At 34.3% G+C, this 26,514-nt stretch overlaps 2 protein-coding genes across 2 annotated transcripts in view; one reads left to right on the plus strand and one right to left on the minus strand.

Moving 5' to 3' along the window:
* Nucleotides 1-1,447: 1,447 nt before the first annotated feature.
* On the plus strand, nucleotides 1,448-14,366 carry LOC127857840 (V-type proton ATPase subunit e 1-like). The gene is made up of 4 exons (XM_052394527.1): nucleotides 1,448-1,649; nucleotides 11,093-11,140; nucleotides 11,657-11,774; nucleotides 13,221-14,366. The coding sequence occupies exons 1-4, from the start codon at nucleotides 1,537-1,539 to the stop codon at nucleotides 13,233-13,235; spliced, it is 294 nt and encodes a 97-aa protein (XP_052250487.1). The 5' UTR covers nucleotides 1,448-1,536; the 3' UTR covers nucleotides 13,236-14,366.
* Nucleotides 14,367-15,194: 828 nt separating this feature from the next.
* LOC127857839 (uncharacterized) overlaps nucleotides 15,195-26,514 on the minus strand; it is a 32,618-nt gene continuing 21,298 nt past the window's right edge. Inside the window, exons 7-11 of the mRNA XM_052394526.1 lie at nucleotides 25,205-25,351; nucleotides 22,686-22,853; nucleotides 21,027-21,146; nucleotides 18,245-18,407; nucleotides 15,195-15,559 (exon numbers count right to left, since the gene is read on the minus strand). Coding sequence (XP_052250486.1) covers nucleotides 15,315-15,559; nucleotides 18,245-18,407; nucleotides 21,027-21,146; nucleotides 22,686-22,853; nucleotides 25,205-25,351 — 843 coding nt within the window. The 3' untranslated portion in view covers nucleotides 15,195-15,314. The remainder of the gene's footprint in view (nucleotides 15,560-18,244; nucleotides 18,408-21,026; nucleotides 21,147-22,685; nucleotides 22,854-25,204; nucleotides 25,352-26,514) is intronic.

The following is a 26,514-nucleotide window of genomic DNA, read 5'->3' on the forward strand; positions in this document are numbered from 1 at the left end:
TTGCGGAGATAATGGTAGGGCATGAATAGGTGTTCACTACTGAAACCCTGAAATACGATACACTTGAAGACTATAGTAAACCATTGCACTAGAAAAGGTTACATTCCACTAAGAAACGGCCGAAAAAAAAAGTTGCAAAAACAGTCGATTTTGATTTGTGTCAAGTTCTTTCTTGCATTGTACATGACATATCTTTTTTATTGCATAAATCGATTCCGCTTAGAATGGCCTTTAAGAAAAGGTATGGTTATGGGGGTCTCTATGTGCAAAATGTTGCATTTATTTTCGCTCAAAGTTGTCGCTTTTACATTGAATTATATAGGAAAACTATTTAGTGTATTATGACCTAAACGCAAAACCAGGCCTAGTCACAAAGGAGCTGTATTTACAGAAAATCATCATTTTTTTAGTGGGATATGACGCGTTTTGGCAAATTTCACGGAATAAATGCGTTTGTTTCACGAATTTAAGGAGCATCGTGAGTTTTTAAGAAAAAAAACGTTTTCAGAGGAAAATAAGAAAAAAAAACGTACAAAAACTCGTCTTGAGCATCTCAAATCGCAACAATTTGTGCTGAAAGAGCTCATGAACACGTTTTAATAGTTGTTCACTTCCTTTTCTACATAGCTTGTAACAATATTCCAGTATTTTGACCGATTGTAATTATTTAGGGTTTTACGCCTGAACGCCCGTTATAAATCAAAGCTCCGAACGCGAAAGCCACATGGCTTATCAGGCGTTATAATAAAATGCATTTTCAAGCATTTCTAAGTGAAAGATCGGTCTGAAAATTGGCATGCACATAGAAAATAGGTTTATAAGTATCGAGAAGTGCTTATTTTCCGCGATGTTAACAGCAAACGTTGTCTTATAGGTTACAATACACTAAATGATCGCTTCATGTAGGGCTGTACTCTCTTAAAAAATATCATAGTTGACAGGAAGGCATGTTTTACACTTTTTACCATTATTCGGGTGTTATCTTGCGGAGATAATGGTAGGGCATGAATAGGTGTTCACTACTGAAACCCTGAAATATGATACACTTGAAGACTATAGTAAACCATTGCACTAGAAAAGGTTACATTCCACTAAGAAACGGCCGAAAAAAAAGTTGCAAAAACAGTCGATTTTGATTTGTGTCAAGTTCTTTCTTGCATTGTACATGACATATCTTTTTTATTGCATAAATCGATTCCGCTTAGAATGGCCTTTAAGAAAAGGTATGGTTATGGGGGTCTCTATGTGCAAAATGTTGCATTTATTTTCGCTCAAAGTTGTCGCTTTTACATTGAATTATATAGGAAAACTATTTAGTGTATTATGACCAAAACAAAACTTTTAGAATACAATTTTCTTTGGATTGTTGTGTTTACCGTTTTGTGATGGACCGTTATGACCAAACAGTATCAATCGTTTACTTACCGGAAGCAAAACATTTCACAAAGCCTTTCCGTGACTGGATCATATGATTATCACTTCTACTTCCGGGAAAAACAACTTCTGAGGTTGTCAACTGTAACTGCAACTTTCAGCATGGGAACACGCGCAGAAACAACATTCATCGTCGTGTCTATTTTCTGGGCATTTATTGGAATTGTGTGCCCAATTCTCCTGCAATTCTGCATGGGGAAATCACCAAATAAAGGGTAAGCTCGGTAGAGTCGGAGTGACGTATTGTATTAACTTTAATATCACGAAGCCATGACTTCTTTGACAGATGACATTTTATAAATGGATTACTTTATATCTGTTTTAACAGTATGTGGTGATTTACGTTTTTAATTACCATAATATCGGCATTTAATTGTCAAATACTTTAAAAGTAAGCATCACGACTGGGCTGAACACACAACCACACACTGACACAGTGCTTTAGATAGGATTTGAAAAGGGCAGGGGGGGAGGGGCTATTGTGTCAAAAGGGCACTTTGCACGTGCAGAATTTTGTCAAAAGGACACGGTTTTATCTGGAATGATCCCTGTTGCATATTTATTTTTATGTTATTAATAAATATTATTCCAATTTTTATTAAACAATGCAAAAAAATGTCTTCAATTTGGAAAAAAAATAATTACAATGTAATAAGAGATTTATAAAAAAATATAAATATATAAAAGGGCAGGGTGTGGCTTCGGGAGGGCAGGGCGCGGCGCCCTTCCATTTAGGCCTAGCTGGAAAACTGACAACAAATTCACCAACTGAGCTACCTAAGTTGTTCTTTTATATAAATCAGGGCTTTCACTGGCTCAAAAAAAGTTGTTGCCACTTTTTCTCGATGTCGATAATCTGACATTATTAATGTCAATTATTTAAGAAACCTTACTACTAAATGTATGCCATTGACTTTATTATTACTTGTATTACTTTGTTTTCCTATAATTACACAGTGCTCACGCTGCTGCCAGACATTGTCGCCAATGGCGATTATTTTAACCAACTGGCTATTATTTCTTAAACATGTCTAGAAAAATGGCGATTATTTTATCCGCCTTCATCAAAAAATAATTGCCTCTAAAAGTTGTCCGGCGAGTGCGAAACGCCTTTAAATCGGGCCATTAAGCAGGAAAAATCGATAACGAGATTACCCGTGTACACACTCGACCTAGTCCAAATTTTTGACGCTCTTAAATATTAAGCTACTTTTTATATGGGTAATATTTGGAGCGTACAAAGGGTGAAAGACCAATTATGTGGTGGGAATTTTTTGTTCTTTGTCTATATTGTTGCGCAAGGATTTTGTGCGCAACATTCAAGCCCCGATATAAGACACTTAATAACAACGGATTGCAATAATATTTACATACCTGTGTAGATAATTTATTTCTCGATAATGTTCCGTAAAAATTATGTCATGACACTTTGAATTTTGCACGCCTGAGCAATTTAAATCCAACCACTATTCAATTTTTCAATATCTCTCGATTCGCTCGCTGTGTAGATATAATTCTAACACCGCACGTGACTTGTTTTCTATAGACAAAGAAGGAAATCAAGCGTTGGTTATTCTGCAATAACTTATGGGCGGAGCTTATACACTGAAAGCACGCGCTGTAGCTAAACAAAACATGCCGATACATTTTCCACCAGCGTAATAATCCGGTATTTTATGAATGAAAGTCACGTGACAAAATACTACGCTATGAACAGAAATGCGTTAACTTGACCCAATTTCCCACGGTGTTCGTCTGCTGCTTCGATACTGAAATGGCTGAAGTTCGAATCGGAGTTGTTGTCTTGTAGATTCAACACTCTTGCGTTAATTTAAAGAGTACAATGAAAACATGTTAGTTTACGCAAGTTGTTGTTCTTAGTTAACCAAACGTGAGAAATGAAATGGGTTTTTTCCATCCAGTTTGGCTGTTATTGAGGGCGGAGATCTGATCGACAGAACAGCCGAAAGCAATTTTATGGGCGGAGCTTCACATAAAATAGTATGCAAGAAAAATAAGATACATTCTATAAATCTTTAGTAAAAATCGTGTTAGAATCGAAATAATTCGTGTACGTTATAGTTTGTGGTCGAATAACCCACGGCCGGAAGTTTAGATGCGTGGTTTCAAATCACTCGTGCTTCGCACTCGTGATTTAATCCCTTCGCATCTAAACTTCCGGCCGTGGGTTATTCGACAACAAACTATAACGTACACGAATTATTTCTTAAATCGATAATACGACCTCGATGTAAAGCATCTGGTTTAAAGTGGAAGAATAAACAGCGTAAAATACAGTTTGCGTTCGTCTGTTGTGGTGCAGCGCGTTACATAGTAAACCGATGTTATACTTTTCTGGATTAATTTAGCATTGTTTTTTTTTCTAAATTGACAATTAAAAAGTTCTGAAATAAATTACATCTTTTATTTTTATACTGTACATAAATAATATTGAAAAAGATCGTACAGTATACCGTCCTTTGTAACGTAGAATTTACATAAATCAACACAGACAGAGGTGCGAAAAAGACATGCATAAACACTTCCTGAAACTTAGAACAGTGAATAGAAACTGCACCATATCTGTTTTGAACATATGCTTATTAAATCGACAAAGATTAGCATACTAGATCTAGTTAGGTAAAAGTCGGTGTTAAAAGCTCATGTTAAATAAAATTTACACGTACACGTTACACCGTAATGCCTTCTTCTGATTGGTTCATATTTAAATCAGTTTCATGACATGGCTACAGGTCAGTGATTGTTTTGCGATTTAAGCAAAAGTTTAACTGAAGAATTTATGCCTTTCTAACTTCGAATCGACGATATTTGATGTAAAAATGAACTTCTGAATTAAAACTGAATGAGTTGGTAATGGTATTTTGCAATTTTACGCAAATTGATGAAAATTTAAACTTTCTGGTTTCCACCACAAAAAAGGTCCTTCAACGATGAGACGTTCCAAAGAATTTAGCCCATATAAAAAGTATCTCTAAATTCTTTGCGCGTCTTATAAATGAGACTAACACTCGACCCTGTGTATTGTCATAAACGCGTCAATAACTTCTGCGAAATCGTGGCCTAGAGCGTTTTTCTCAGTGTCCGACAGAAGTGATATATTTCGGGAAAAAAACGTCTTTAATCTTCCTGTGCTTTACCAATTATCGGTAACTGTTAGATCTATTAATTTTTCGCCATTTATAATTTGTCATTATTGAAAATCGCCGCGAATATTTTCGGCTGGTTTTGTTTTTCACGCCGTTAAAAATTGCTTGATGAAATAATTATTAAATCGCCATCAACGAATTATCCTCGTAATTACCGCTGTTTGTCGTCTGCTTTAACATTTCTTGATGTGTGATAAATTGATAATGATTTCAATTTTTAGCCAGGTAACCTGGTTAAAAATAATACTGAAAAACACTTCTTTTCTCCATTTGAAGCATTTTTAGCAAAACAGCAACAACACAAATCCCCCAATTTTAGTCAAAACGCTGCGAATTTATCCGAATTCAAAGGGACCCGGCATATGCCATGGCCAGCTAATTTTAACGAAACACGTGTTTGGAATTACACTGAGGTGGTGTATTTTAAATCACGCGCTGTGACGTTATTTGATGTAAACATGATCGTCATTGCGAATGTGTTCTTGTTGGAATAAATAATTTGCATTTGATATTGGCCTCTGCCTTCAATATCAGAGACGTCTCTGAATATAGCGGCCGATGGCAAACGTCGTATTAAGAGATAAAGCAGTCGAACGATATGCACCTTTTATTTAATTACAATTTTTCGGATACAATTTTTCGGATTGCCGTTTTCGGATACTGTATTTTTGTCATCGATTATGATTTATTTTCGAATTTCATAATAGAAAAAAATAGAATGACGAATACACATGCGGTGATACGGAAGGTGTGGTTTATAATATTTCGAATTGTATTCACCAGAAATTGCAATTGGAAAAGCTATAATAAAACAGTATAATTAGTAAGGGCTGTGGGTGGGTAGGGGGCTCTGCCCTTTATTCTCATGTGTATGTAACTGTAGCTGATATCTGGTTTGTTAAGTGACACACAAACCTTGATTGTATTCTTTATTGTAAAGCCATGATAATATTTTATAAGAAAATGACACGCTGATATTATGCTTGTTATATATATATATATATATTATAACTTAAATTCAATAGATATACATTTAATAAAAAAAGATATATATATATATATATATATATATATATATATATATATATATATATATTATAACTTAAATTCAATAGATATACATTTAATAAAACATAGATAAAATGAGATAGATTGTATCTTTCTTTTTGCCTTCAGTACCGATTTGCTGAAAAAGTCCGCATCTGTTTTGGCTATTATTTTTTTAAGGAAAAAAATTATGGCTATTATTTTCTGAAGGCCAGTGTGAGCACTGTTACACAAATTACAAGAAGTAACTTCATTAGTCTTAATACGTTTAATTTTAATATAAATAACTTTGGTCCATATAATAGAAAACACAGGTGACCAAAACAATCAAGTAATGTTAACATTACTGTTACAATAGGCTGCATAAATAATTCAGATGTATTAATTCAAATATAAAACCACAAAACTTAAGAAAAAGGATTTTAATTGTTTAAGGAGACATATATTTTATAATACTTTATTTTAACTCATTAACCAATGTTGGCATTGTTGACAATTTCATATGGTCGCGAAAATATATGACAATAACATTTACTTGCAAGGTGCTAAATCCTCCTTCCAAACAAGATCTGTATTTGTTGAAATAACAACTGTCTGTCCTAATTCATGTTAAATTTCATCATGACTGAGGACATAAAATGTTTAAAAGTTCAGAAATTAAATCCAAAAAAGGAGTACGTTTTTCCATGCTGTAGATTAACATCGGTTTGAAATAAAAGGAAACCGCATTTCTGCATTAAAATAAAATCCTTTTTTTAATTTTCGTAGTTATTTTGATTTAAAAATGACTACATTACACAAATTTCATTCCCAAAGAATTCAGAAGATTAAAAATAAATAATGCTGATTTTGATTTCAACTGACAGTGTTTGTGTCCAACCAAGCGTGAAACATGCTGTTACGTTTAAGATAATCTTTCACAAGATTTCATTCTCATCTGGAACCAGTGGCGTAGTCAGACCCAAAATTTAGCCGAGGTAGTATCAAAGCCAAATTTTAGCCGAGGCAGTATCTAAGGTCATTCTAGGGAGTTCGGGTGTATGCCCCCCTTGAACTTATTTATGCCCCCGATAGGGTGGCATATAGCAGTTGAACTGTCCGTCAGTCAGTATGTCAGTGTGTATGTCAGTCTGTCTGTCCGTCCGAAAAAACACTAACGTTGGCCATAACTTTTGCATTATTGAAGATAGAAACTTGATATTGGGCATGCATGTGTATCTCATGAAGCTGCACATTTTAAGTGGTGGAAGTTCAAGATCAAGGTCATCTTTCAAGGTCAAAGGTAAAAAAAAGCAAAGCGGCGTTCTCATGAAGCTGCACATTTTGCGTGGTGGAAGTTCAAGGTTTTCCTTCAATGTCAAAGGTCAAAAAAAAAATATTTTTTTTTAATTTCAAAGCGGCGCAATAGGGGGCATTTTGTTTCTGACCAACACACGTCTTGTTTATACCTATAACGTCTCTTGTGTGTTTTAAAGGCCATTTAAACCACATTTTATACCTAAATTATCGGAATCATGGATGCTACATATGACCGTTTAGTATCAATAAAGTTAACAAAAAAGTCTGCTATAAGTTTATTGTCAATTTTAGATTATGTTACCATAAACAGTGTTTGGAAATTGGAGTGACAATGATGTAACAACCTTAACTACAGAAAAATAGTCATATAATTCACATATAATTCACTTGAAGTCAGATAGAAAAACGCTGAAAAAAGTGACGCAGCTCTCTCATACAAGCCATAATATGTATATGGATAATAGAATGTGCTTTATATATTTATTATTGAAATACTAAAATAGTATAGGTCTACCTTATAATATGAAGAAAACAGATCTATCAAACATTTTTGCAAATAATGTTTTAAGAATTGTGAAACCTTTTTTACTGTCTTAACATGTTTTATTATTCTTCAACTTTTAAATATCAATCTTATTAAATGCTAATTGAACTCTCCTGTCTCCATCTTCACTGATTGAATACCTCAGTCAACAAATTGAAATAATTATCTGCCGCAACATTAACCAATTGTACTCAATGATAATATTTGTTTGTTAATATCATAGTGTCAAAATTCATTAAATTGCCTCAATTTCTTATATAGATTTTTTTTGGACATATATTTTCATTTTTTTTTCATTGTAATCTCAATTTTAGCCAAGGCAACTGCCTCGGTGTGCCTCAGCGTGGCTACGACGCTGCTGTAACAAATGGGCAATTAGCGTCATAGTGTTTTATCCAGGCCGTTTTAGCGTGGCGCGGCGCCACGCCGCTTTTTTGAAGCGCCTCGCTGCCCCTTTCAAAGCAAATCAGCGCCACGCTGCCCTTTTCAAAGGCCACCGCCCTGTTTTCCGCCGTGCGCTACCTTATTGATAACATCTTAATTGCCTCTTAACCAAGCTTCTAAGCCGACTATTATCAGCGAAGATTCGCGCGGTTGTGAATACGTCATGCGTGAATAACCATGTGTCAATATCAATCGATAATTTCAGTGGCTTTGTAACACTAATCGGTCCGGATACAATCGTGCACAGTTACTTAGGAGACTTGATGAAAACCTCGATGTTATTCACGTGAAAATTGTGCATTTCATGCATAATTCAGTTATATCAAAACATTTATTTTTACGCGTAATTAAATTTAAAAAACACCAGTTGTATCTGTACAATATTGATTTGATTTCAATTTAATGCAAAACAGTTTTAAGTTAATAAAAATTAATTTACAGGGCTTGCACTAAGCGGCGTACGGCCGTATATTACGCCCGATAATTGTTTCCATACGCCGATTACAAAACCCCATGACGTACACTGTACTTCCTGAAAATTGGCCATTCGCCGAAAATAGCAACCCGTGACATTATTAAAGCTGTCGATTAAAATAACGCTCCGCCTCCTATCCAATACAATTGGCGCAGGCTCATATTAAAGCTGTCGATTAAAATAACGCTCCGCCTCCTATCCAATACAATTGGCGCAGGCTCACAGTAGATGTGTGTTGATGAATTGTAGCAGAGGACAATCTTAACACGTTTGCTGTTCACGGTTAGGCAGACCGCGCTTAATTGGAGCACGTGCTTGTTTATTGTCACGATGTTTTGATTACAATAACGTGTGAATGTCGGCAAAGAAGTTGATACCCCGTCTTGGACCCTGTTTGGCCAAAAGTTGTTAATTGTTGTAACAGTAGTAGGCCTGCACCATTGGTTCAATTTGTCACGTAATCGTTCATAGTTCATGGACGACACATAGTTACTGGCAATGTTTATTACTCTTAAATTACCGGTGTGTAGCCTATCATTCGATATCTCGTCATGCGCGAATTGCCAAGATGACGAGATTTGCATTAACTACCATTTTCTCGTGTCACGCATGGGACAAGTCTATTCTATCTATTTATGTTAATTTCTCTGCATAATACAGAATAAAATATTCAACAACACCATGTATCAGTTTCTAGTCCAATTTAATGTCTAACATACTTAATATTTTCAGTTATACAAATACGTTGTGATTGCTACATGATCGTATCTTTCTCGATCCGTACGTCTCCAAGTCTAAACGCTAACTCAACCGCGGAGTCCCGCTCTCCTTCCAAACATCCCCATTTTGTCCCCAAATTAATTTGCATATTTTTCTTTTAAACTTTTGATTGGTCCTCAGCTAGTATGGTTATTATTCATTGGTTGATTCGTCAGAATATTCTAGAAGGAACACTTTTTCATGTATTCACTTGCTTGGCGGATATACTAAAATTTAATCAATATATATTGGTACTAATCAATTTTTATTGATATAGAGTAATTCTGTTACTTTCGTCAGTACCATAACTTTTGTACCCCAGACAATAGGTGACCTTTTCATCTGTGCTGTTTATTGACCATGAGTGTTACTTATAATCTCGTATCTATATGCCGACTCTGGACTCAATGTGTTCTTATTTGGATTTAATCAGGTCTGACTTTCCATGTTATTGATTCCAATCATATCCCACCCTGAGTGTGTTTGCTTTCTTACTTTAAATAAATCTTAACCAGGTCTTAGTTTTGTAAATACCTCCCAATATTAATTGTTCAGACTTTATCTTAACATTGCATATATACATTATTTGAATATACATATTATCCTTTTTAATTTCTATCGTAAGAATAAAGTCGTAAGAATAAACGATAAACGATATGTTTGCATACTCGCTACTGATATACTTGTCAATATTTCGTACATAAAGAAAACCCAAATATTTCACCCAATTTCTCCTCATTATTTGACAAATTAAGAACATTATGACCCGTTTGTAACTTGTCAAAATATGTTAATTGGCAAACACAGATATGAAATTTACAAAAATTTGAACTTGTACCACTTATCATTCGTGTTTAGAATGTCGCAACGTACGCTTTCCGATTTTGGCATTCCACTTTCGACGAAACGTAAATTAGAAATTGATGCAAATTGCTTTGTAAGCAAAACAAGTTTATATCGGAGACCAATTAACGTATATTGAATTAATTGACAATGAACAAAAGACAGTACGGCGCCGTTCCTAGTTACACTTTTTGCGAAATAAAATGTACACAATACAACACGTGGTCATGAAAACAATGTCATTACGCAGAACTTTCTGACTATTCAACAAAGTGTTAGTGTTTGTGAATCTCCATTTAAGATGCATATAAAGGACTTGTTTGTGCAATGTGTGTAACGTTTTAAATATAAATAATTGTTTAAGAGGGTAACTCATTTAACAGTATTCTAAGACTTCTTTGAAAAGCTATAGTTTGTATAAGATATATATCCTATGGTGTTTAATCTTGTTTTTTGTTACTACATGAAAATACAAAACACACAATAAAATATACATTCTGGATTTTGTTGGTTTAATTATTCAACAATAAATCTCAAAACTATACATACAATGTTTGTGTGTAACAAAGCTTGTTATTAAGTCACTATACAAATATATTTGTGCCCTTTTTATGGATGTCGCGCGCTAAAGTGCCCTTTTTTGAAATTTTGCACCACGCCCTTTTTCCTTCCTGTATAATACACTAAGCGATCTGATAACAATCAATGACCCTAGGGCTTGTTTGTACGCAATCTGATGACTTAATATGCTCCAATAATGTACCAAACCAGATTTCATGCTATAAAGATAAGAACAGAATACAACTATAGTATAGTGTCAGTAATGAAATATTGTCGCCACTTTTGAAAATTTGTCACAATTTGCGACAGTGGCGATCGGCAGCAAAACCCCTGTAAATGTTCTGTACATGAATACTTTTCCTACATGAAGAGAAATGTTTTAATTTTTCAAATGTCCTATTTTGATGATTTTCTGATATCAGTTATGTTGTGTTTTTTTTCCTTCTGTTGAATATGGTAATTATAATAATATTTGATTATTGCATGTGTTCATTGGTTTATTTGTTTGTTTATTTACAGAATTGTGCAGATAATGTTTATCATGACTGCAGTCTGCTGTTATCTATTGTAAGTAAGATTTTTTTAAGTTAACATAGTTAATTAATAAGTGTTCAAAATAACCCACTTGCTTTTAACTTTGGGCAAGTGGAAATTTGAACTCACATGCCTGATATGTGTTAGCAGAAAGACATCATATCAACATTACACTTATTAAAACAGAAAGACGCTAGTAAAAAACATTAAGGTAATTCAGTCTACCATATTTCATTCAGATAAATAACAATTTGGCTAGTTCAAGTTTTTCCTACCAGCCAGCTCAGCCTCATTCTTGATGAAAGTGAATAGAGTTAATACTTATTATTTCTCAACTTTTTATTATATGATGTTTCTATTAATAATAATCTAACGTTTTATGGTTTATTCCCAAAACATTAACCAATGGCATGATCATTTATCATGTACCCAGAAACTTGCAGACCCCTTAATCAAATTAGTCTTTTAAAATGATTGAAACATTTTGTAAAATGTAAACAGCATTGAAACAATGGTTTTGCTTGTGTTTAAACAACGCTTTTGTTCCAGTTGGTTGTGTGCGTTCCTGTTCCAATTAAATCCGCTAGTGGGGCCACAGTTGGAAAGTAACTTGATACGTGTGATGCAGTATGAATGGTTTGGAATTGATCCCACGGGTCATCATCATGTATGTATTCAACCTTCCATCTGTATACAATTATTCTATAATATATTCCTATATATGAGAGTATTGTCCATCATTTGAAAACGTTTTTTAATTGCACCTTATTAGTTTGTGTGCCAATCTTGCAAACTGAAAAGCATATATTTGACGTTCAGAATGTGTCAATAAACTAAGTGCCTGGCTTCTTTAATAAAAATAAGTGATAATCAAGATGATAGGGAAAAACTAAAATTAAGTAAGGTGCCACTAAACAAAGGCAGGGTTGAATGAGGAACATTATTGGTTACTTTATCTTGTAAAAAAATAAAATAATATCTTAAACTATCTGAGTATACCACTATTGTCTGTATGTTAGTTTTAAAACAACATAAATGTATTTATCATTGAATATTTGACGATTTATACTGCATTTCAGTAGATGTTCCTATGTTTATGTTGATCAATCTAGTGAGGCAGGGGGGGGGAGGGGGGTAAATACAAAGCATCTTGCTACTTTACTCCCTAAGATGTTGACTTTTAACAAATGCTATAGAAAATGGTCTAAGAATGCAGATACAAATGTTTAACCTTAAAGGGACCGTCAACAGTGATTAACGAAAAAATAAAAGTTCTAAAGTACCGTATTATTTTACAATTATTAGTTTATATTGATAAAAATTAAACGACTGGTATAATACATTACTTGAAATAACTTGTTAACTTTTCATATTTTCAGTATATTCAGTAATAAATTTTACTGGGTACATGAACAAGGTAACTACCAGTTAACTATAAATAACGCAAGTAGATTGATCATCATTGTCACATGGTAAACACAGGAATGCAAATTGTGCATGCATAGTGAATTCAGGGCCCTCTCTTGCAGCCAGGGGAAGCCACCCACATCCCTCATGAGGGGGAATTTCGCGTAGTTTTGGGCAAAAAGGGGAATTTCAGAAGATCTTTTCACCAACCATTCAACACCTAAAATTGCTATATTTTAATGTGATTTAAATAAATAAACATTTAATCAAAGGTTTGTAGAAATATACCAGCTGGCAACATAGGTATAAAATAAAAAATAAAAATATTTTTTTTGGAGGGAGAATTTTTAGCTGAAAAGGGGGAAAAAAGTACTTTTTTGATGGGGGAAGCCACCGATATTTGACGGTAAAAAGTGCAAAACAAGGGCTCTGGAATTGTATATATTTTATATGTAAAATTATCAATCTACATGCGTTATTTATAGTGTGTATATCGTTATGTTATTTTATTACCGAATATACTGGAAATATGAACTTTTTCAAGTAATGTAATATACCAGTTGTGATATTTTTATCAATATACACTAGTAATTGGAACAAAAATACGGTATTTTAGAACTTTTCTTTTTTTGTCAATCTCGGTTGACAATCCCTTAAAATAACAACATCAAAAGTAAATCATGTACAACTGTTGTTTATTTTGCAGGTGAAAACAACGTAAGTGGCAAGTCATCGTGTATATAAACAAGTCCAGAACAAGTGTAACCAAGAGACCAATGTGAATTTTAACCTGCTGCAACAAGTCAAGTGGCAATCAACAAGATACTTGAACAACCTTACAACCTTTTGAATAAAAATTTAAGTTCTTTTTTTTATTAGAGAATAAGTCATCACTAAAAATACAGATGCTTTTGTGCGCTGTAAGATTCTATAAAAAAAAAGGCTTACACACTAACTATGGATTGTGACATGACACTCTTAATTGTTCTAAAGCAAGTAATCAATGAAACATGAAAAGCATTTTTTTGTCATTACACCAGACAGCTGTAAAGTGTACATAATTAAATGTTTTTGTTGTAGAAAAATTGCGCATTCTTTAACTTCTTGCTTATACAGGATGATCATTGAGCTGTAAGAATTGTAAAAAAGAACTTTATTCATCAGTTTTGACAGATACAGGATGGCAGCAGTGCTATTCAGTTTATTGAACCATCTGGTCCCCGAGTTTGAAAATTCTTGTCAGTTTTAATATTTACTGGCTTTAGTTGATTATTTAATGGGGTCACATAATTATTTTAAATTTATTTGAGCCTCATTTGGGAAAACTTGGCTGACTTTGTACTTTTCAGATTGTGAAACATCCAAATTATTTTTTTTAAACAAGATATAGCAACAAAATTTGGCAAATATACAAACTTAGCATCTTAGTTACCAGAAATATTTAGATTTAAAATGGAAAACAGTGCAACAAATTAACAAACTGGCATGTTTTTGTTTAATTCAACAATATAACGTATTTTAATAATTCTATACTTCCACACATAAAATTTAGTGTTTTAGGTTTTGATTGATTAGACTCCTTGTGTATGTTTTAGATTAAACAGGTCATTAATCATAATCACAGAAGGAAATACTGCATGTTTTTGCTTTTAAAGTTTATAAAGTGATCCTTGTACAAAACATTCCTTTATTAACAATTTATGCCAGAAAAATAATCCTATCGTCACCTTTGACCTTAAGATGTTTTTGTGTTTACAATACCTGTTGATTTTTGTTGTTAAGTTATTAAATATCTAATTAAACATGTATGTACAAAAAAAATTGTTGTAAATAAATAATGTATCAATGATAACTTGTTTGTTTTCAAGAATTGTTTTTTTTTAAATAAGACGTTCACAATTGCAGAAACTACTCTAATTGTCAGCCATGATTTACAAAAGACTTCATGATTTTTGGATCACCACAGAGATATTATTAGAATAAATGGTATGCGAAAGTTTCATATTGATTGGACCAAAAATGTGATTCTGGAGTGTTAACAAGGTTTCTCACAAGCTATTTTTGGAACACTGCCCTTCCATGTGGCGGCCAAACTTTCATACGACAGAAACCTTTGCCAACCCTGATATCATTAGAACAAGTTTTTAAGCGTTTTCATTGGCTTTGTTTTTGTTCGATTGACCAATCGCATTTTGTTATTTTGCTGAAATGACGTTGCAATGTCAAATGACGTCACAAAATGTACACAACATTCGGGATTTATCACCATGTTTGCGTAAATATTTACTTAAATTGCTCAGTTAAAAGCATGTGATAAAAAAGATCCTACACTCGTCATTTCATACCATATTTTATCAAACTCTTCCAGGAAATTCGTTAGTAAGCTCACCAAAGGCGCGCTTACTAACAAAATTCCTGAACTGGTTTAATAAAATATGGTATGATATGACAACTTGTGCCAGATCCTATATTTCTTGAGTGTTCACATACTTTTGTGTGTGGTGCTCCAATTAGCAAAAAGTATAAATTTGTTTTGCTAAATTTCCAGTGTTTCCACTGTAATAACAATTGCATAATCATAAATATACTTTGGCGGATTCTACACTGCCTATGTAAACTGATGTTGTAAATTTGTTGCATTGTATTTGTGGTTAAGTCTAAAGTCCAACAAAGACACACGTCCCCACATACAATTTAATATTGTTATACAAGCAAAATTTTCCAGTTTTCAAAAAGGTATGTACACTGTGTTAAAAAACACAATGATAAATGAGACTATTTATTCTATGCTCTATAGATATTATAAGTTTGGCATTTCCATTCCATTCAGACCGGTCACAACAACACTGTCTGTCTTCAGTGCAATTTTTGTTAAGTTCAAAGCCCAATGATGCATGTCCATCCTCCTACTCAGGCTTTGTATTTGACAAGAGGCGCAGGCTGGTAGACTGACCCATGTCAGTAGACAGTCCCTGAGTTCCCGAGCTATCAGCACACTTGCCACACCCATTTCATCATCTGTACTGATCAGTATCTCACCTTTGTCTGTAAGAACAAATGAAGAATGAGATTAAAGACACATAGGGTAATATGTTATGAACAAAAAAAATGAGCCAAGACAAATAGGGAAATTATTAAATGAATGAAAAAAAGAATTGTTAGTTGTTGAAAACAACAAAAACTAATAGTCACTCCATTTTTAGTGAAAATTGGCCTTAATTTTACAAAAAAAAGAACTTCTACTTTAAGCTTTGACCTCCTTTCAACGACCTCTGTAATAATTGTTGCCACGAATAATTATGAATTTACAGTATATGATCCATTGCCTGGTCTTCCCCATAACAGGCTGGGTCCACATTATGAACATTTTGGAAAGTTATTGTTTGATGAGGATAGAATAATTTTTCAGACAAGCTGTATGCCGATATTTGACCTTAACCTATAAATATGAGTGTGTCATTGACCTTTGAGATAAAATTGCACGTATTGAAGGTCTTGCATGTGATCTAAGTTATAGGTACCTTATCACCCCTGAGATGTCACTTTCTCCACATGCATTAGTCCTATTTTCTCACAGCAAAGCTTATTTTCATGGTGAATGATAAAGTTACAGTGTAGATAAATTCATACAGACTATCCACTTATAGAGCCTGCAAAAGTGGACTTGACATAACACTGTATTGCAATGAGCCTGGTGGACTTGACATAACACTGTATTGCAATGAGCCTGGTGGACTTGACATAACACTATTGCAATGAGCCTGGTGGACTTGACATAACACTGTATTACAATGAGCCTGGTGGACTTGACATAACACTGTATTGCAATGAGCCTGGTGGACTTGACATAACACTAGTGTTTTTCCCAGGCCATTTTAGCCTGGCGAAAAGCCACGCCGCCCTCCCGGATCGCCACGCTTCCCTTTTCAAAGGCAAATTTCGCCACGCGCCCTTCTTTTCAAAGGCAAATTTCGCCACGCGCCCTTATCGATAACATCTTTATTGCCTTACAATCTAACTTGGTCCGCAAAATCAGCGTCCTTGATTGTCTGTGACGCTCCGACTGTGCTTGATTTACTCGAGAGACATCAACGTCTTATCAACTATATTATTTGAGCAGATTTAATCTATCACAGTGCTCGATTTAAAGGTAGACTGCTCCAAAGCTGTGAATTATTCATGCTTGAATAACCCCGTGTCAGTATCAATCGATAATGCCAGAGGCTATGTTATACCAAGCGCACTTACTTCGAAGACTTTTGATGAAAAACTCGATGTTATGCTCGTGGCAATTGTGTATTGCATGCATTATTCAGTTATATCAAAACATATATTTTTACACATAATTACATTTAAAAACACAAACAAATATATTCTTTATCGCTTTCGTCTTTAAGATAATTAGATCTAATTATTGAAATAATTACTGAGACGTATACTAATTTAACAAAATGCGAATCGCGTATACGATTTAACGTTGCCATGCGCACCTGTCGCTTACATCATTTGACATTTGAACAACATGGCGGACTATTCAGAATTAAATTGCGACTCGGCAAAAATGGCAAATAACGTCGTAAACAATCGAATTAACGATGGAGATTATACATTAAGAAGGAATTAATGAAATGTCTGTGATAATCAACGATGCATAAAAATGTTTTAGATAGCAACAACATTATTTATTTATTAGTAATCTACTTGGTGGATGTATGTCACGGAAACGAGTGTTTGCATATTGTTAGCGATCAATTTACTCGCAATGTTATTTTAAACATCTGGCAAGATTATTGTTAGAAAATGGGATAAAACAACATGGTTTCATTTATATGTTAGTGGATCTGTGTATAATCAGATTCATATGCATATATTGCTTTATTATGTTTGTCGTGCTGTACAGTTTATTAAAACAGCATGGAACTTAAATGTACATTGCAAGGTAAATATATTAATATAAATCATAGTAAGTTAAATACATCAATTACCATTTAATGTGCTTGTTTATATGTTATTTTTTTCCACAACTGCTACAGATGCGATTACATGTTGCCCCGTAACTCAGGTATTCAGGGAATGTTTTTGCCCTTTTTTGCCTAAACTGCTCGCTAAAATGCCCTTTTTGAAAGTAATGCGCCATGCCCCTTTGCCCTCCTGGGAAAAACACTAAACACTGTATTACAATGAGCCTGGTGGACTTGACATAACACTGTATTGCAATGAGCCTGGTGGACTTGACATAACACTGTATTGCAATGAGCCTGGTGGACTTGACATAACACTGTATTGCAATGAGCCTGGTGGACTTGACATAACACTGTATTGCAATGAGCCTGGTGAACTTGACAAAACACTGTATTGCAAAGAGCCTGGTGGACTTGACATAACACTGTATTGCAATGAGCCTGGTGGACTTGACATAACACTGTATTGCAATGAGCCTGGCTCTGGGGAAAAAGGGCCCCAATTCATGTGCAGAATGTCAACCCAGATTAGCATGTGCTTATCTTAGAAGAGACTTCCTTTGTATAATAAATTCAACAAAAGCAGAAAGTTTCATCTCTAATAAGTCCGTGCAGTCTCTTCTAAACAAAAGTCCATTGAAGGCGGAAAGTAACCTTCCTGATTCGCATCTGCCCAATGCACAGGCTAATCTGGGATGACACTTTACACACATGCATTAAACCAGTTTTCCCAGATATTGGCTCTCATATAATATCTACATAGTTTCACCTATTTTCCATTCACAAGTCTCGATACATGTCATCTCAAAGCTGCCCTCCCCAATCAGAAGGTCACTGCTGTTCAACACAGAGGTCACCTGGTGCAGACAGTTCAACACTTCCTGTTTGCGGAGGTTACAAAACACTGATGAGACACCAGCTACAACAACTGTCTGGAAGAGATAATTTAAAGTATTTAAGTGGCAAGTTATGGTGTTAAGATAAAATACAAATTAAAACATAATATTTAAAACTTAATTGAAACACAGTGGTAATGCCACAGCTTTGACTTCAAGAGTGTTAACAAGGTTTTACCATGGCCATGTAAGAAAACTGACCCACTTCCTAACTGCCATGTTTTTCAAGGAACCTGAACCACTTTCAAACTTAGCCAATCATTTTAACCAATGCTCTTAATTTTAAATACACTGAACTAAATTTGACTTCTGGAGTGTTTACCATTTTGTTATAACAGTCATACATGTATAATGAAAACTGCCCGCACACTGGTGACCTTGTTTTTCAACAGACTGGAACCATTTTGACTTGGCGGAAATACCATTAGAACAATTATTCTGAGCAAGTGTCATGATAGTTGGAAGAAAAATGAGAATAAAAGGTAAACAGGTTTTCATTATAGACATCTAAAAAGAATACTGCCATGGTGGTCATGTTTTTAATTGACCAGAACCATTTTACAAACTTGGCTGATATATCATTAGAACAAAAATTCTGACCAAGTGCAATGAAGATTGGACTAAGCATGTTACTGTTGTAGTGTTACCAAGGTTTTACTATAACCATATAAGGAGAACTGTTCAATGGACAGGACCCATTTTCAAACAAGGCCCTGATATCAATAGAACACATTTCTGAGCAAGTTTCGTTGAGTTTTGGCCAAAAATGTGACTTCAAGAGTGTTCACAGGCTTTTTTCTTTAATCCGACCTTGTGATTTTTACCTTTCTTTGACCCCCTTTCAATCTCAGCCGAGATATTATTGGGACAAATGATCTGACCAAATTTCTTAACAATTGACAATAAATATGGCCTATAGAGTGTTAGCAAGGTGAATATTGAGGCTTACGTCAGGCAACTAACAACCAACAAAAGGTAATAACAAAACCATGACCATAACCATGTTGTACTCAGGTGAGCTAAAAAAAATCAAACTTATATATCTTAAATGCCTTTGTACAAGTACATGATATTATCAAGAATAAAGGTAACCAAGAACAAATGTGTTGCTTTCTTCTATACAAATTATTCTAGCGCTTACAAAAATGCAAAAGGCTCGCTTACTAACAAAATTCCTGAACCCGTTTAATAAAATATGTTAGGATATGAAAACTCGTGTCAGATCCTATATATATCAATATTATCTCTTCTATTACCAGTACTACGGTTACTTCTACCTTATTTTGTTTCCACAACCACAACTATGACAGTGGTGTTGAATTAATATAATTTGTTTGTCAACTTTTCAAAGGAACATTTGTATCCTTTTAACCCTCTCCCTCTCAGAGGCAAAGTAAAAATGGCTATGTGCAAACAGCATAAAACCAAAATAGTCTGCAAGTAACTCGCAGTCGGTTCAGGTTTTATGCTGTTTGCACATAGCCATTTTCACTTTGCTTCTAAGTTGGAAAGGGTTAACACAACACATCAGAAAATGACAGACACAAATTCCTCTATCTTTTTTAATCCAGGAATATGTGTCCACAAAAGTCTTTTTTTTTTTAAATCACACAACATTTAATGCTGATGTATATCAATGATTTTACCATATCAACATACTCATTACTAAGTCAAAATTAAAACAAGAGCACTGCCTAGCGGTTGCAGACCGCTCATCTATTTTTCTTTTTATAGGTGAAGGGACCTATCTAAATACTTCAATCAAAAAAGGGGGAGGGGTGGGGGTGGAGAGGGATGTATAGTGTGGGTGTGTGGTAATTTATTACATTGTCTTTCTAAAAAAAGGGGGGGGGGGTCTGGGGGTGTGTCGGGGATGGTTTGGCTTGTGTCTATTGTGGTATGTCAGGTAAGTGTTGTTTTGTCAAAGTATGAATACAAAAATGATAAATAAAGAAGTAATGGCAATTTAAGCAAAATTTAACACTTTGACCTTGAGAGTCAAGGTCATTCAAAGGTCAAGGTCAAAATCAACTTGCCAGGTACAGTATTCTCATAATAGTAAGAAAGTATTTGAAGTTTGAAAGCAATAGCCTTGATACTTTAGAAGTAAAGTGGATCTAAACACAAAATTTAACCAAATATTCAAAGTTACTAAGTAAAAAAAGGGCCATAATTCTGTTAAAATGCCAGTCAGAGTTACATAACTTTGCCCGCATAGTCCTCTTATGATAGTTAGTAAGTGTTGCAAGAATGAAAGAAATAGCTTTGATACTTTAGGAATAAAGTGGATTTAAACACAAAACTTAACCAAATTTTCAATTTTCTAAGTATAAAAAGGGCACATAATTCTGTCGAAATGCCAGCCAGAGTTATCTAACTGTGCCTGCCCAGTCCCCTCATGATAGTAAGTAAGCGTGCCATGTTTGAATGCAAAAGCTTTGTATCTTAATGAGAAAAGTGGACCTTAACACAAAACTTAACCAGACGCTCAAGTGATGACCATAGCTCTTTTTTTATCCAAAAAATAGATGAGCTTATTATGGCTGACAAAGCGCTTATTATGTTTCCCCATTTGAGGAAATATGAAAGATTAGATCAAAACTGCAATGTAAATAACGTGGCTGCTGGGTAATAATGAAATCACTACCAACCCACCTGAAATAGTGCATCCAGTGTATTTAACACAACTTCCCACTGAGACTGGCCGTTCATTTGTACACTGCCTGACCTGTGGGAGGCCAATGTGGAAAGTGTGAGGTTACAGCAAACATGGGTCTGTAAAAAAAGTCAATCTTGTTTATCATGGTCTAGTCAAGATTCATACTTTTGGGCAGTTTTTTATCTTCAACAGATCATTCCCATATCCTGTTCTATTTAAGAAACAATTATCAAATTTATTATTGTTAAATGATAAATAAACATGAACAACTGTGAAGCATAGGAATAAAAGGTAAAGGGTGAGGTTTATAGTCTGATATGGGTTAGGATAACAAACCACTGGGTTAAAAGTCATCGTAACTTTTTTCTGATTTGTTTGTAAGTAGTTTTAAGCAACAGTTCAACAGGTATTGTGTTACAATATATATTTTACAAAAGAATACTATATTATACATGTACTTTAAATGAACTATCAAACATGTTTTTGTAAACAAACCAGTAATATAAACAATTAATGCGCAAATATTTGTCAAAGTCTTAATTCTTTTTCAATGCCTACCTGTAAAATTGTTCCTTAAATAAATGTAATAAGCATGCAATCACACAGCTTTTTTGTAACATGCACATTTTTACATCAATGTGTAAATGTTGCTAAAATAATTAATATTGTATCTTTTTGTAGACAAAAATATTTTGATTTCTTGTAGAAAACATCATCAGTACATTTCCTTTAAGTACAGCAAGAGAAATGAAGGTGCCTAGGTGCCTCGTGAAAATTAGACAACAATATTTATCTGAGGTAAAATGTAAGTCAAGAATTGAGCCGCATACTGAAGAAATGGAGCTTTATGCATTTGCGTAGCGTTGTCACAGATTAGCTTGTGGCATCTGAAGAAACTAATTAGGGACCACACTTTCTGCTTTCATGTTATCTTTTGTTTAAAGGAAGTCTCTACCGTACTTCCAGTTTAAGCAGAGAGTGTTGTCCCAAAATAGCCTGTGAGGACTGTACAGGCTAATTTGGGGTGACAGTTTATGAACATGAATTTATCCCCATTTTTCAAAGAACTGTTAATTTCAATTTCTTAATACAAGTCAAGAGCCGGTGCTAACAAAGCACCACATGGAAATCTTACCCATAGGTGTACTTAAAAAGATTTCATTTAGATGCAAGTGGCGTTAAGGATATGGTGTCCACATAGAGACAGGGAGGTCACAGGTTCCAATCCACTGTCTGATATGGCGTCCACATAGAGACAGGGAGGTCACAGGTTCCAATCCACTGTCTGATATGGTGTCCACATAGAGACAGGGAGGTCACAGGTTCCAATGGTGTCCACATAGAGACAGGGAGGTCACATGTTCCAATCCACTGTCTGATATGGCGTCCACATAGAGACAGGGAGGTCACAGGTTCCAATCCACTGTCTGATATGGTGTCCACATAGAGACAGGGAGGTCACAGGTTCCAATGGTGTCCACATAGAGACAGGGAGGTCACATGTTCCAATCCACTGTCTGAACCTTCTTTAGATCTCCCCATAGACACCAAGTACCAAGGAAACAAACTCGAGAGTGTTTAAATAAGCCTTGGGCTTTCAAAGCAATCAAGCTTTAATAAATAGATTTAAACTACTGACAAACACAAGCACCCACCTGAGTTGCTAGAGGTACATATGTCAACAGGTCCACTTGTGCTGAGGAAGATATTTGCTCCAGGAGTTGGTATGGGACCCTGCTGATGATGAGAATGCCAGAAGCTTCACAGGCGTGCTGTACAGCAGGTGACACTCCACCCTTCACTAGCAGCAGGTTTATGTTCAACTAAAAATGAGTATGATAAATTTCTCTAAATTTATGTTTAATTATGATTAATATTATGAGTATACTCAGTGCCCCAGATAAGCTGCGTATCTGCGTCTTTCACCCTATTAAAATGTCTAAAAACGCAAAGAAATTCAATAACATGCGTACTGAAAACGCAACCATTTTGATTTGTACGCAAATTCGTCAAATTCGATGCGTACGGCACAATAGCTTCAGTCGAAAATGCTTTGCTTATTTTCGGTATTTTCTCTTTGAAATAATTATCGTCACGCGTCTTTATTAAGCAAGCGCCTAAATGACGGAGCATGAAAACAGTCAAGCTTTATTCAAACTCTCTGCGTTCTGGATTTCATAGTTAAAGCGTCTGATCAAATTATTTTCCTCGCCATACATTCGTTTTTAATCTGACTTTATCCGTCGCTCATTGTACATGTATTTATATAGCGCCTGTACTTTCAATTTCCATAACGATGCGAAATAAAAATATCTAAGAGAGGTCGAAAGACATCCGCTATTGTTGCGCAAAAATATCAGTTGATCGCAAACTGTTTCGAACCAAGAAAGCAAGAGCCAAATGATCATTCGTGTTATCGATTTTTTTTTGTTTTAAGTTTATATTAAGGACAGTTTCAATGATTAAAAATGTTATGAAACATCAGTTTATTAAAGTTAATTATGATAGTTTAAAGTTTTATTGAATCAATACAAGTGAGCATCTTCCACAAAGGTAAAACATCAGTGATATAAAGGTATGCATTTTTATTAATCATTTCACCCTATTTCAAGAAGGAAATCACCCTATTTTTCAAAATCAATGGGTGAAAACCCTATTTCTCAAATAATTATCTGGGGCACTGGTATACTGTATTTCAATCTTGTGCAAGCATATTATAGATATTCAACATGAGCCTTATTCTGTAAAAATGTCTCACAGGCTAAACAGATAGGACACCTTAAACCTGGACTCGAGTTTTGTTGAGAAGATACTTCCTTAGAATATAAATTCCATAAAAGTGAAAAATGTCATCCCTGATTAGCCAGTAAGGATTGTACAGGCTAAACTGGGAAAACACTTCATCACCCAAATGCATTAAGTCCCCTTTTCCCAGATCAAGGCTCAAACATACATGTCGTCTACTGAATGTAATAAGTCATGTAACTGACATTTTTAAACATTTTTACTTTTTTTCCATTTTTGTGTTTATTAAGGTGACATACAACAACTGTTAAAATATTAAGTCAACCTTTTTGGTAAAAATAGTGTTTTTACCAAATTTTGGAAATTAACATTACGAACAAATGTGATTTTCTGAATGTAAAAAGTAGCGTAACTGACATTTTGTTCAATTTTCAGGAGAAGCAAAAAACTGTTTTATTCAAATAATAAACATGTTTTCGTACTCAAATTTTCTGATTAGTATTATAATAACACTTGAAAAACAAAACAAAACTCCAAAATTGATATGCCTTTTTTAAAACAATAAAAAATTAAGAAAGGGCCAGTTACCATAATTTCAACACTAAAATATTTTGAATGCAAAAAACCACGTAAGTGCTCTTACTGTATTTTAGAACATTTCAGAAAATATGCATTCCTGAACAATTCACAAAATGTCAGTTACCCTAGTTATTACATTCAGTAGACGATGTAATATTTTAGTGTAACCTATGGATTCCAATAATCAGCTCAATTGGCAGATTGGCTAAAATTCCATAATGAGATAACAGGTTTGTTTTTAAAACATGTCTTTTCATACCTACTTCACCATGCATTATTTTCTCATCAGAGGATTTTTTATGAATATTACATAACTAAATTACTTGTCCTGTTTAATGTAAACACATTTAACTATCCAAATATAACATGAGTTGAAAAAGCCATCATTTAAATATCTATCTGCAATATTCTCAAGTGCTAAATTTGATGATGCAAAAAGCCAATTTACAGCAATAAGTATTGGACCCATTTCTTAATCTGCAAAATACTGTATAGTCAATTATATTTGTTGACTTGAAATTATGTGGTTTTTCATGGACTTTTTAATTGTGGGAAAAAAATAATTTGTGTTGGTCATTTTCCTATGAGTTTGTGTTAAATTGGTGGATTGGTCGACCCATGAAATCAATGAAAATTAAAGACCCACAAATAATACTGATTTTCAAGTACACAGTTCACTCAGAGAGTGGATTATTTAGCTTTGCTTGCTAAAACAAGATACAATGTATGTCAATTCTTCTTTTACAAGGAACATATTTGTTCACCTCGAATCTAACACCCACACAAAATTATAAATGCCATTTGCTAGTGGAATAAACCCTGCTTATTTCCATCACCACAAACAAGCTACCTGTTTCAGCAAATGAAGCACACTGTCAAGCCATGCATCAGACGCATTGCAGCCCTCCATATACTGTTGAGAGGTCATGGTCTGTTTGACTTTCAGTGGATTGTAGCCTTTGTGTCTGTATGACATGGTGATGTCTGCATTGACAAGCTGAAATATACATGCATTCCATGTGTTAATCGTTTGGGTGGATAAGTGGGTTTGCAAACTTATTTTTGACATAAAGAGTCTATCAAGACATAGATCAATTTTTAAAACTTCATTTATAGGAAGAACTAGATTGAATGAAAATGTAATAAAACAAGAGTTGTCTCCATCAGAAGACATATGCCCCCGAAAAACGCTTTTTTTTAAACCTAAACGCAGATTTCGAAACTTAAACGCAGACCCTAAGTTCAAGGTCAAGGTCAAAGGGGTCAAAATTTTTGTGTGTATGGAAAGGCCTTGTCCAAATAAACATGCATACCAAATATGAACTTAATGAAGGTTACATCTGAAGCGACATATAAGTTATGAGCATTTTTTGAAACCTAAACGCAAAAATGTGATGGAAACACAGACAAACGGACAGACAGGCAGACAGTGCGATCACTATATGCCCTCCTTTGGGGGCATAAAAATTAAAGGGATCATATTCACATCTTAATTTTTGTAGGTCTTTTGTACAATATAATGTAAAATAAATTTAAGATCAAATTTTCTATGCATTTTTTTTTTGTTTCTACATAATACACAAGATACCATTTTACAAATGTAATCTTTCTACATGCATTTCAGTTTATAAAGACATTAAACTGAATTAAGGGTTAAGGAAATTCATGAATAATAATGAACAATACTTCACTTGATATATCATTATGTTGTCTGAGCTTAGCTTAATACTTAAAAAAACCTCTTTATTTTCTATGGATGTTTCAAAAGGTCTGTACAATCCTAGCTTTAACAATTATTCAACAAATTGTTATGAGCAAACTGGGTTAAATGCATGTCTGTAAAGTGAAGTCTCAGATTAGCCTGTGCAGTCAATTGACATGACGCCACCTGTCAATCAAATCCTTATCTAAGAATTGACCTACCAATCAGCGATCGATTAATCAGGCGCGCGAGTTAGCAACGAACTGTCGGCCATTTTCCTAGACAAGCTATGTCTAGGTTCACTTTTATTTCAACGAGTTTCTTTTGTTTTCCTCTTTAAAAAACGTAGATTAAAAATGGTAAAACAGTGTCAATGGGGATTATGTAACTCGGACAATCAATATCCTGACAGATTAGTTGGTGGCATTGAATTCATATCGTTTCAAAAGCCGAACAGA

This window comes from Dreissena polymorpha, chromosome 14 (assembly GCF_020536995.1).
Source record: "Dreissena polymorpha isolate Duluth1 chromosome 14, UMN_Dpol_1.0, whole genome shotgun sequence".
Taxonomy (NCBI): Eukaryota; Metazoa; Mollusca; class Bivalvia; order Myida; family Dreissenidae; genus Dreissena; species Dreissena polymorpha.